Raw genomic sequence first — 13,398 nt, forward strand, 5'->3', positions numbered from 1 at the left:
TAAATTGTATTCCCCAATAAATAATTCCAGGTTATCTTTTATTTTAATGCTACATTGATGCTTTCCTGTTAATCCTCCAAGAAATGTATCAATACATTGACCACCGGGTGTTACCAGTTTAGAAGTGTGTCCCTGCACTCTCTCGCACTGTCCAATCAGTGCTCTACATTTCCCAAGGGGAATGGTAACGCTCGGCTGTTTGTCTATTTACTTATGAATTTTTAGGAGGAATAACAGAGGAACAGCACAATGCAGAGTTCTAAGAAAGATGCTGCAGAATCATTATTTCATGAGCAATACAAGCATTTACTGAAACAAACACGTCAAGGCAGCTAAAGGGTCCTCTAATTGGACAAAACCCTCAATACAGCACTCTGGGCGATCAATGAGGCTGCATAGTTGCAGGACACAGGCTTGTGAATAAGATTAATTTATTTCTGTAACTCCAAAACATTTCTTGTTTTCACTTGTCTCAACCTAATCGCATCCTACAGCCAGAATGACATGGTACTTTAGAAAGGCGTTCTAGTTCCAACTGATCACATTGATTGGTATCACTCTATACTCTAACTTCTTCAGATTAAAACACAGCAATTTTTTTGTTGTTGCACAGTAGTCAGGCCAGTCTAGACCGGTCCAGGAGGGGCGGTCCAGACTACACAGTTCTTGCGGAGTGGGATGTCCAGACTACACAGTTCTTGTGGAGGGGCGGTCCAGACTACACAGACAGTACACCGTTCTTGCGGAGTGGGATGTCCAGACTACACAGTTCTTGTGGAGGGGCGGTCCAGACTACACAGTCCATGTGGAGGGGCGGTCCAGACTACACAGACCGTACACAGTTCTTGTGGAGTGGGATGTCCAGACTACACAGTTCTTGTGGAGGGGCGGTCCAGACTACACAGACCGTACACAGTTCTTGCGGAGTGGGATGTCCAGACTACACAGTCCATGTGGAGGGGCGGTCCAGACTACACAGACAGTACACCGTTCTTGCGGAGTGGGATGTCCAGACTACACAGTTCTTGTGGAGGGGCGGTCCAGACTACACAGTCCATGTGGAGGGGCGGTCCAGACTACACAGACCGTACACAGTTCTTGTGGAGTGGGATGTCCAGACTACACAGTTCTTGTGGAGGGGCGGTCCAGACTACACAGACCGTACACAGTTCTTGCGGAGTGGGATGTCCAGACTACACAGTCCATGTGGAGGGGCGGTCCAGACTACACAGACAGTACACCGTTCTTGCGGAGTGGGATGTCCAGACTACACAGTTCTTGTGGAGGGGCGGTCCAGACTACACAGTCCATGTGGAGGGGCGGTCCAGACTACACAGACCGTACACAGTTCTTGTGGAGTGGGATGTCCAGACTACACAGTTCTTGTGGAGGGGCGGTCCAGACTACACAGTTCTTGTGGAGAGGAAGGGGGTCCAGACTACACAGACATTGTACACTTATTGTGGGGCATTACACAGTTCATGTGGAGGGGCAGTCCACATTACACAGAAATTACACAATTCTTGTCGACCCTGCACTGGCAGCGCCCGGCCTCTCCATAACTTTGGCTTACCCACCGTCGCCTCTAAATATAAGACAGCTTACTTGCCGCCTTACATTTAGACCATTTTCTACACCTAAAACAGCCGCAGAAAATGGTAACCGTTACACCCCCCCTTTGCGACGCAATCTGTGCCAGAAATATGCCTACTATAGACGTATTTCTGTTTAATAAATTACCTCCATTGTTTTTTTATGGGTGGCCTCTCTAGACTACATAGTACATAATCCAGGTCTACCATGCGAGCAATCTACCTCTTCATTCCTACATCACTCTCCATCTAGTATAAGGCAGCCCAAAAAAAAATAAAAAATTTGCTAAATCACCAATCCTCTATCCAAGCTCCACAGGGTTCTATATATCTATATATATTTATTTATATTTTATAATAAAAACAATTCCAGCTTTCCCATCTCATCACACGGAGGCAAGAAGCCAGAGCCCTCATGTTGGGGGCTTGTATCCGGAGCTGCTCAGTTGTGTTGTACAAGGTGAAACATCCAGGAGCTTTACAGAGGAAAACAATGGGAGCAATACAGACTTCAGACGTGAACAGGCTACGCGCTGCCCATTACTGCTCAGTCCCCCTGCAACCTTTACTCTGGAGGCATTAAGATATTGATCGGTATTGACTGCTTCTATTATGTGTGACAGCTTGTCTTCATGATGTGACTTAACTGAGCGCTAACAATTGCCCAAAAGACTGCTAATTTATGTGGTCAATAAAAGATAGGGTCTCAGCAAGGCAGATATGCAATATCATTTGAATCAGCTGCCAAATCGAAGAGGCTCCGGTATTAATTGTGGGGCTTGGAGGAGGGGATTATTATAGAGCTCAAAGCCAAAATATAGAAATATCTGCTTAATTTTGCTAACGGGCAAATTATATTCATCTGAACAACTACAGAGTGCCAATGTAAAATAGAGCTCCTTAGAGGGGACGTCCAGGATGCTTCCTGCCCCTTGTGCCACGTGCTGTATCCAACGTAGCAGTTATGCCTCTGATTATTTCCTTAATGGGGGTTTCTGGGTTAATGATCTTGACGACCTATCTTTAGCAACCGGAAGCTCCATTCAAAGCGTTCCTGCAAATGTTAGCTCCAGCGGCTGCCAGGAATAGCTGATCAGTGGGGGGGGTGCCGGTGTTGGACCCCACAGATCCGATATAAATGACCTATGCTGAGGATAGATCAATAATATTATTCCAGAAAAAATCTCTTTAAAAAAGACCTGTCCCCTCCCCTGATATGTCTGTTTTAGTAACTACTTGCATTCCTTGCAATAACAATTTTGGAGCTGTACGTTGTGACTAGAGATGAGCGAATTTCATATTTAGAATTTCCTGTGCGGGTTCGTGTTGTGGTATTTACTGAATTGAGTTATGGATTCCGTTATCACGGGCCAATATACAATTCCATGACGGAAGCTTCTGGCTCCCGTCCCCACCATTTAACTTTATAGGCCTGAAGCCTATAAGGCATAGAACGGTGCAGGCGGTCGTGAGGACATTGTGTCCTACTTTGCCGGTCACCCACAGCACGATGACTTGCGCCTATAACCACATCATCATGCCACCCATGACCCAAGTGCATCATCGCGGCCACCTGTCAAGGGAAGCGTCAACTAAGGCCCTGTGCTTTGCAGGTGAGTCTTTAAAAAAATAAAAATAGATCTATGTATGGCACTACTGGGGGAAGTACCTGGTGGTGGGAGTAAGAGCATTATATATTACATAGTTTATAAGGCTGAAAAAAAAAAAAGACATCTGTCCATCCAGTTCAGACTGTTATCCTTGCAAGTTAATCCAGAAGGCGAAAAAAAAAAAAGTAGAAGCCAATTCCTTCCTGACTCCAATCAGATAACTCCCTGAATCAACAACCCTTCTCTAGTAACTATAACCTGTAATAAGTAGTAGTAAGACCTGTTCATTTCTAAATCTGGTGTGGGGCAATGGCGCTACAAGGAGAAATTACTAAAATGTATGGTGGCAACACAGACATTTTACTGTACAAGACCCATATAGTATAACGTCTCCTTGTGGCCCCCATAACAGTGATTTCTCCTTGTGGACCCCATACTATGGTGGCAAAGAGACATTACTGTATGGGTGCAACAAGGAGACATTATACTCTATGGTGCTACAATTTGTAGCCCCCATACAGTATAATACCTCCTTTTTGCCCCCATAAAGTTTGTTTGATTGTGGCCCAAATAGTTTTTTCTTCTAAATGGGTATTTATCACGATATATAATCATTATCGCTGTAAATTTCTTAATATGGTTATCGTGGGAATATTTCTGACATCCCCCAACCCTAGGAACAGCACGACAGAAGTCACAAGAACTGATGCTCCAGAACCGCCACTTTATGTGGAATACAATGATTTACTCAGACATGTCAGGAATGGTGACAGGTCCTCCCTGATGATCAGGCAGAGCGCTCACAGCCTCTCTCTCAGTGGCGCAGCTAGAAATGACTGGGCCCCACAGCAAATTTTTGAATGAGGCCCCACAGCAAATTTTTGAATGGGACCCCCCCCCCCTCCCCCAGTAATTTTTTTTGCAACCCCTTCCTTTCCTGCCGCCCCCATTCCTGTGGCTACTAAAGTTCGCTCTCTCAGACCCGGCAGTTGTTCCATCCGTTTTCTACACTGTCTATACTGTCACTGTATATCATTTCATTGTGTAATACTGTCTTTTAGTCATCCTCCTAGATGGGCCCCAAAGCAGCTGCTTCCCCTGTAGCTACGCCCCTGCTCTCTCTCCTGCTCAATATAGATCTGTCAGAGGCATAAAACCACCCAATGTCGCTGGAAGGAGGGTAAACCACCAAACTACGAAATAAAATTGCCATCTTGAACCCTAGAACACTTAGGAATAAAATATGAACCCCCCCCTCTTTTTTTTTTACCTAAGCCATTACTATAAAAAAAAAAAAATATTTAACCTTTTCGTCTACCCTAGCCCACCAGGGAAGTCAAATATGAACCAACCTACTACTTTTATAGTACTAGAGTAATTTATTTTTTTGCATTTTTAATTTTCTTTTTCTAATTTGTGTTGCCTATACTTATGTGCTTCTAGTGGGTCCAAAAGGTAAAAAATTAAAAACAGAAAAATAGTAAAAGCCTTGCCCAAACATTGGTCCCATTATGGTTATATTTTCTAACAATAGACACAAATATTGCAACCGTAGCATATTTATGTCGAGAGAGACATACAGAATAGACTTCAAAGTCGATAATCTGCTGGTGATTAAGGTAGAAGTATTGATTTTGGCTGTAGTCAACGTGACCTACTGACACCAGAGACAGGACGACTGTTCACAAAAATGTAGCAGTAGTAAAATCAAATACAAAAGGTCACTCACCTCCATGTCTGGTCTATAGCGGTCCTCAAAAACTGCCATCGCTGCCAAAGAACCCGAGCCTGCAAAATAATTCAGAACATTGTGAAACATTTCCATGCATTTACCAGCCGACGGAGAAGATCCAATACCATATATACAGCATAGCAGGAGGCGGAGGGAAGAAAAACACGTACAACCATATTAAAGTCGCAATCAGAGGGTTGTCGGATACAACATCGAGACAAAACAGAAATCTTTCCCAAAAAGGTCCTGTTTATTTTATTTTTTAATTAGAAGGGATACAATCTAAGCAGTAACAAGGACGCAGCGTAGCGGTTCTTTAGCACAGAACTCCTATCCGATTGGAGGCAATGCTGCATACCACCGTTTATTTCCTCTACGTACATTAGGGGCCTACAGGTTTCTGTATAAGCTGTTGTCAGGATATGTGCAGCCGCCAAAATATACCTGCCTGCCCCTCAGAGCAACGGAAGTAAATTTCTACGCAACGTTCTCTCTGAAGGGATATACTAACAGCAATACAAAAAGGGGTTCTCTCGTTTTAAGAATGGGGAGGTCTAGTTTCTATATGGGCCCCTTAACATATATAAGAGCCGAGTGAGATGGGTCCCAGCGGGACTAGTTTTCTATTGCTTTCCGCTAACTTTATTGGGATGCCCATTGACAAACAGAAACGCAGTATTCAACTGTCACCATGCAGAGGATGGCCACACAGTGGCCATTCAGGAGGGCCACTGTGGCCACTTATTTGATGCTTGTGGAATTAACAATGAGAGCATCAGATATTGGCCGGTGGCCCTAAGGGGGAGGACTCGGGCAGCCAGCACCCCCTCCCCTGAGCATCGGCCCACCAGGAAATTTCCCTGTAGGGTCTATGGCCTGTCCACCAATGGATATGGGACTGTATAGGACAGTCATATTTACAGATGCCATAGGTCGTGAGTCCTATGTAAAATATGGTTGCATTGTGCATGGATAGAGGTCGGGGGGGGCCGGCATACGAAAACAGGAAACCTCTGACCACCGATACCTGTGTAACCCTACAGAATGGAGAGTAATGGGGAGGACGATACATGCCAAACTGATGTTGAAGAACTGAAATTTGCCATAAAGATACCCAGAAGCGCATGTACAATTAATATAACCAAGCGGCCCACATACTGTACACGTCTCAGAATGGGATTTGTTATGAAAAACAGTATAAAAAATGAAATGCAATAAAACCATTTCAGCAGACGACATGGCAATGTAGTGGAATGCGGCGGTGGCACTGGCGAGGAAATAAAAGTTGGGTCTAATTTTTTATTCCAATTAAAAGATGCCTCTGGCATTTATTACTTTTTAACTTGTTTTGCATAGCGCTATCTATTTAGCTGGGTCACAGAGAGAGCTATATTTTCCATTTAGGATGATTTGTGTGCATCGCTTGACCACCTCAATGGTTTAACGCGAGGATAGAGGAGACGATTAAACTGTTTCAAATGAGGAGTCCTGCTGATTCCATCAAATCTGCAGAATGTATAATGGGAGGAGAGACGCTGCCGGTGACAGCGCTCCGAGGATATACACACTAGCCGGGCCTGAACCATTTAAGGAGGCCCAATTAGAGATCAAATTTAAAGGGTAGGGACTGCAGATTTACAGACACAAATCAATGAGCGTGGTAATCCCAATGAATATGACAGATACTGCTGTTACAGGAGATCGCTGCGGTTTAGGATCATTACCCTTACAGAAGCTCATGCATCACCACTAAAGCTGGGGCAGGTTTTAACCGTGTACCCGGCAATGGCTTGTCCTACATGCGGTGGGCAATGAGAGTCTATTATAGGTGGTGTTATTTATTCTGTGCATGACCGAAGGAGCCTTTGGGGAATTTTAAGTGCATGTCCGGGAAATTTATATCCACAAACAGGCCGCGGTTAACCTGTTCTCTGCCAGAGGGCTCACACACCACTGTGGTTAAACATCATGTCTTAGTGTGCAGTTACTCAATATACAGTGTAAAGGTTAGTTAAAAATGTATACACACTAATTGATAACATAATTGCCTACTAATGCTCCCCCTGACTAAAGGAGTTAAGATGCTTTTGCAGTATCAGTGAAGATATTATAAGAGGAGCATCAACATAATGCTTACAATTTGTTCTTCTCATTCATATGGCACCGTATGCCACATACCTATCCCACTGAGATTACTGTAACATCCTGCACTTCCAACTAAAGCCGGGATGCAGCCCTCCAGCTGTTGCAAAACTACAACTCCCAGCATGCCCGAATAGTTGTAGGCTGTCCAAGCATGCTGGGAGTTGTCGTTTTGCAACAGTTTGAGGGCCACAGGTTGGGCATCCCTGATCTAAAGGATCCTTATCTCGGCTGTCTGCTTCATCCATAAGGTGCTCTCAATAAGGAGATATAGCATCCCCCAGATCCTGACCTAGGCCTCTCACCCAGTCAAGCCAGTATTCTCTGCTCTGCACTGATGAGGGGGCAATCAACCCGAAACAGCTGTCTGCAGATGAGATGCTGGCTTATTTATTATCCAAGTCTGACTCAAAGCCTGTTTAAAAAGGTTAAAAACACTGACTTATAGGATAGCTGCCTTACATCTGGTTGTCTCCGAAGCAGATATTGTTAAGAGCTCATTTGCATCCCTCCTTCCTAGAAATCCAGAGGAGCATATATGGCCTATAAGGCCCCTTTCACACGGGAGAGTTTTCCACGCGGGTGCAATGCGCGAGTTGAACGCATTGCACCCGCACTGAATCCGGACCCATTCATTTCTATGGGGCTGTGCACATGAGCGGTGATTTTCACGCATCACTTGTGCGTTGCATGAAAATCGCAGCAAGCTCTATTTTGTGCGTTTTTCGCGCAACGCAGGCCTCATAGAAGTGAATGGGGCTGCGTAAAAAACGCAAGCATCCGTAAGCAAGTGCGGATGCGGTGCAATTTTCACGTATGGTTGCTAGGAGACGATTGGGACCCGATCATTATTATTTTCCCTTTTAACATGGTGATGGATCATGACATCATCAAAAAGGTCCTATTCCTCAAAGACGACGACAGAAGATATGCCGGCTGCGCGAACAAGTGGATTGAGGGGAGTTAAAATTTTTATTTTATTTTTTAACCCCTCCAGCCCTATTTTACTTAGCATTCTGTATTCAGAATGCTATTATTTTCCATTATAACCATGTTATAAGGGAAAATAATACAATCTACACAACCTTGAACCCAAACCTGAACTTCTGTGAAGAAGTTAGAGTCTGGGTACCAGAGTCAGTTTTTTATCACGCGCGTGCAAAACGCATTGCACCCGCGCGATAAAAACTTAACAACGGAATGCAATCGCAGTCAAAACTGACTGCAATTGGGTACCTACTCGTGCGGGTTTGTTGCAACGCATCCGGACACGCTCGTGTGAAAGAGGCCCAAGACTCCTCATGCCAATTAAGTGCTCTCCATAAGGAGGTCTAGTACCCCGCCTCATACCCTTGTTCCTCTGACACCTGTGCTCTCTGCCAGTTCTTCACTGGTAACCTACCTCCCAGTAAACATATTTAAAGGGAATCTGTCACCAGGAAATTCACTGATAAAGCAGGCACAATGCCCTGCAGGGCTAGATCAGCTGAATGTAATGATGATACCTTTCACTTAGTGATATGTTACTTCATTCTGGAGGAAAAGTCGTTTTACTCCATATGCAAATGAGTAGTTCAGTGCCCTGAGGGTGGGCCCGAGCCACTGACCTCTTGTAGCTCTGCCTGCCCTCCCTGCCCCTACAGGTTCCCGATTTGACATCTGACCTGTCAATCGGAAAGGGAAGGCAGGGGCTGGCAGAGGAAGCAGGAGGGGAAAGGGTGCACAGAGTAGCTTGGGCCCGGCCTTGATGCTCTTAACTACTCATTTGCTTATTAATTACATTTACATTTTTTCCCAGAGTAAAGCAATAGAGCACTAAGTGAAAGGTATGAATACATTCAGTACAGCTAGCCCTATAAGGCATTGTGCCTGGTTTATAAGCGATTTTCCCGGTGACCCTAGGCCAGTGATGGGGAACCTTTTAGAGACCAAGTGCCTAAACTGTAACCCAAAAACCGCATAATTATTGCAAAGTGCCAACATGGCAACTTAACCTGAATACTACAGTCCAATATAGCAGGGCTTGACAAATTTCCTTGGAATCTAGGAGCCAGCTAAAAAAGTTAGGAGCAGTTTTTTTTTTTTTACCTTATAAAGCCTTATTTTCAGCGACAAAAATAACACCTCTTAAATTAACATATAAAGAAGTCTAGAACCAAACAACATGGGCATTGTTTATTATCAGTGTACTGCGACGTCACTGTGTATAATCCCTGCGCTGTGAGTGACGTCACTGTGTGTATAATCCCTGCGCTGTGAGTGACGTCACTGTGTGTATAATCCCTGCGCTGTGAGTGACGTCACTGTGTGTATAATCCCTGCGCTGTGAGTGACGTCACTGTGTGTATAATCCCTGCGCTGTGAGTGACGTCACTGTGTGTATAATCCCTGCGCTGTGAGTGACGTCACTGTGTGTATAATCCCTGCGCTGTGACGTCACTGTGTGTATAATCCTTTGTGCTGTAGCTGACTGAATGGAGATCCCTTCCCAGGATGTTTGGTCCGGGCTCATTCATCTCATAGAACTGCAGCTATGAAATCCACAGCGTATTGCAGCAACCACCAGCAAAATAGATAAGATTTTACCAAAAATCCTCACACTTTATAAAATCCACACGGAAATGAACGTACTGTGCACATTTCAAATCCGCACCGTGGTAATATAGGATTTCACCATGTGTAACTGATCGTAGCTGAATTCCACACGCTACATGTAGAGTTTGATAAAAATCCACAACAGGTAATCCTCTGTGGAAAATATTTCCATTGGAATTACCCGAGGAATACTGAGGGGCCTTCCAGCTCTCTCATGGATTGTCACCAAGCTTTCCTGGTCTCCTAGTCCTGAGGAGAACATCTCACTACGGGAACATATAGAGAAGTTATCAGAGGATTTAGCCATTCAGGAGTCTTATGGCAGCTCCTAGGAGACCTGTGTGGTATACAGCCTGTCACCCAGCTTTCCTGGAGACCTGTGTGGTATACAGCCTGTCACCCAGCTTTCCTGGAGACCTGTGTGGCATACAGCCTGTCACCCAGCTTTCCTGAGGAGAACATATCTCAGTACGGGAACATATAGAGAAGTCATCAGATGATTTGGCCATTCAGTAGTCTTAGTTCTCATAGGAGCTGCAACCCGGCTTTCCAAGACTCCTGAATGGGTAAATCATATGATAACTTAAGTTATCATATGTTATCATATGTTATATGAACAGTATATGTTCCTATACTGAGATATATTCTCCTCAGCAGACCAGGAAAGCTGGGTGACAGACAGCCTGTATACCACACAGCTCTCCTAGGAGCTGCCACCCGGCTTTCTGTGTGGTATACAGGCTGTCACCCAGCTTTCCTAGAAAGGGATAGAACTAAGAAATGGCAGCATGGTAACTGCAGGGATGGTGCAGGAATGGCCACCAGTTGTGGCTAGCAGGAGCTCCGGCCTAATGACGGCAGCAGGTATGCAGCTCCCCGCTGGGTTCATGGCCGTAGCAGGCAGACATTACAAACTTTGAGCCTGGCGGATAAGTGCAGAGCGCATCATTTACCGCCGCAGAGCAGGGACCTGGCAGCACTTGGTGCCCTGGGATGCTGCGCTGCCCGATCATGTCCCCTGCTGTATACAGCAGGAGGAATGATGATGGGCTGATTGTCTTCCCTCCACTTGTCAGCGAGTGCAGCGCCGCTACCTGGGCTCCTGCTCTGCCTCCCCTGCACTAACTAATCTTCCCCCGCCGAGGCTCTCTCACCGGGACACGGGCTCCGATGTCTGCTGGACAGTTATCACATTAGGGCAAAACTGATCCGTTTTGGACCGCTTGTGAGAGCCCTGAACGGATCTCACAAACGGAAAGCCAAACCGCCAGTGTGAAAGTAGCCTTAAAACTTCAACTGTTACCAGATATATCATCTGTTACAAGCTGCGGCAGTTACAGGGAAAGCGCTACATTAGAAAGGACAAAAAAGGAAATTAATCTAGCAGAACAATAGAAGCAATTAATAAAAGGGATTTCTGAATCCATGTGAGGTACAGGGCTGGTCATGTTGCCTGGGGTCCACATGCAGCTCCCAATGCCATTGTGTGCTGCCCCCTACCCCTGGGCCATAGACATGCTCGTCTACATCGGGTGCTCGCTCAGATGCATAGAGAAGAGTGGTGCAGGAGCAGGGACAGGTACTATCGGTGCATTGTGTGCCACTCCTGAACGGCATAGTTGTGGTGGAAAGTTAACCATGCACATGTGCTTCATTGTAGTTTTATAGGAAGAGTAAAACACTACAAACTACAATAGAGGGGGCCATATACGGGCGAAACTCGAAAAATCTGAATATCGTGCAAAGTTCATTTATTTCAGTAATGCAACTTAAAAAGTGAAAATACAGTATATGAGAGACTCATTACAGGCAAAGCGAGATATTTCAAGCCTTTATTTGTTATAATTTGGATGATTACGGCTTACAGCTTATGAAACCCCAAAGTCACAATCTCAGGTGCCCTTTGCTCAGGGGGTATGGATTAATTAGCTGACTAGAGTGCGACACTGAGCCTAGAATATTGAACCTTTTCACAACATTCTAGTTTTAAGTTGTATTACTGAAATAAATAAACTTTTGCACGATATTCTAAATTCTTTAGAGTTTCACCTGTACACGCATGGCATCTTCTGTTCATGTTCCCAGCAGAGGAGAGTCTTGGAAGTGGAACTACACTCCATTATAGGTTATACTTTTGATGTGACAGATGTCTAAAGAGGTTGTTAGAGAGAATTGAATAAGATAAAAACCAATCATAGTATACTCATCCCATGGTCTACCGCTGAGGCCAGGCATTGGCTCCTGCATCACGTGCTACATACCAGTACAACACCAGTGGGGCATGCAAACAGAGGCAAGAGGACAGGACCAGCATTGTTGAAAGGGGCCAGTATACTACTTTTTTTTTTTTTTAAAGCAATTGTAGTGCTTGTCTGAGATTTTTAATTCTCTCGGGAAACCCCATTAAATAATGTTACCAAGAGGTCAGTGCCTTTATAAAACCCACAGCTCAAAATATATTGGCCCAGATTTACTAATCCCATGGATGGCTGTCTAGATCTGCACCAGATTTATCAGAGGCTCAGGCTGACTCTAGAACATCTACGGGCCGTCTTACATTTAGAAAGAATTTTATGTCTCAATTTTGGTGAAAAACATTAGGCCTTCAGCGCCACCACCTCTTTTTGGAGCAAAACTGAAATTGGGCCAATTTGCCTTACTTCTTAGATTTTTGGTGCAGACAACTGACAGGTTATAAGTGTCTAAATCAGGGGTGCACAACGGGCCCTCAGGCATCTGGTAACAGATAAGTCTTGTGGCTGCTGACATGTACTGCATCTTTCCTGTACTCTCCTTTTAAATGGGAGCCCTGGAAGTGTAACTAGACATTTATGATATATACAGTATGTTCAATATGCCTTATAATATTTCCGTTGGTAAAGCCCCTTTAAGTTTTATTTTCGTCTGACAAAGTGGCCCCCAACCAGAAAAGGTTGTGCACCCTTAGTCTAAATGATGGAGGCCCAACCACTGGGATCCCCCCTGCGATCAAAAGAACAAGGGGTCCACCTGTTTCTCCAGTTTGATTAAATCAGCGGTCGAGTTTGCACATATAAACTCTATGGGACTTCTGAAGATGGGCAAGTACCGCAATCTCACAAACTGAATGGAGCAGCACCGTGCGTGCTCTACTGCAGCTCCATTCCAGCAGGGGACCCAGGATCCCCGTTTTCATTTTATTTATTATACACACTTATATAGCACTATTATATTCCGCAGCCTAAGGTCCCTATCAGTATGTCTTTGGAATCGATGGGGGCTGTCAGACCCCACCTATCCTGTGGGCAGGTAATAGGCTGTCCTCCTGAGACAACCCGATTAAGTCTATTGCATTACCTTAGAATCATTTCAGCCACCCCCTCAGCACCCTTTTCTACAGTTTTTGTGCTAGGTACCCAAACCCCTTTTCTGCTCCATCTTTTGAATCTTCTCCTATTTATATATATATATATATATATATATATATATATATATATATATATATATATATATATATATATATATATATATTCCGTGATCACTCAAACTCAACCATCGATTTCAATGAAACTTGGTATACACATCCCTTGCTACCTGGAAAGAAATATTGTGGGTGTCTCAGCTCTCTAGGACGTACCGTTCCTGAGATATTCCCCCAAAATTATCTGCATTAGCCAATACAAGCCTGCAAGTCTTTCTCTTCATATCTCAACTGCCATGCACACGGTCACATGTCCCTCATCAGCCA

At 44.6% G+C, this 13,398-nt stretch overlaps 1 protein-coding gene across 1 annotated transcript in view; it reads right to left on the reverse strand.

Moving 5' to 3' along the window:
* PSMB7 (proteasome 20S subunit beta 7) overlaps positions 1–13,398 on the reverse strand; it is a 62,500-nt gene that overhangs the window by 17,705 nt on the left and 31,397 nt on the right. The window contains exon 6 of the mRNA XM_044268610.1: positions 4,932–4,990. Coding sequence (XP_044124545.1) covers positions 4,932–4,990 — 59 coding nt within the window. The remainder of the gene's footprint in view (positions 1–4,931; positions 4,991–13,398) is intronic.

The sequence above is a fragment of the Bufo gargarizans genome, chromosome 9 (assembly GCF_014858855.1).
Source record: "Bufo gargarizans isolate SCDJY-AF-19 chromosome 9, ASM1485885v1, whole genome shotgun sequence".
NCBI classification, from domain to species: domain Eukaryota; kingdom Metazoa; phylum Chordata; class Amphibia; order Anura; family Bufonidae; genus Bufo; species Bufo gargarizans.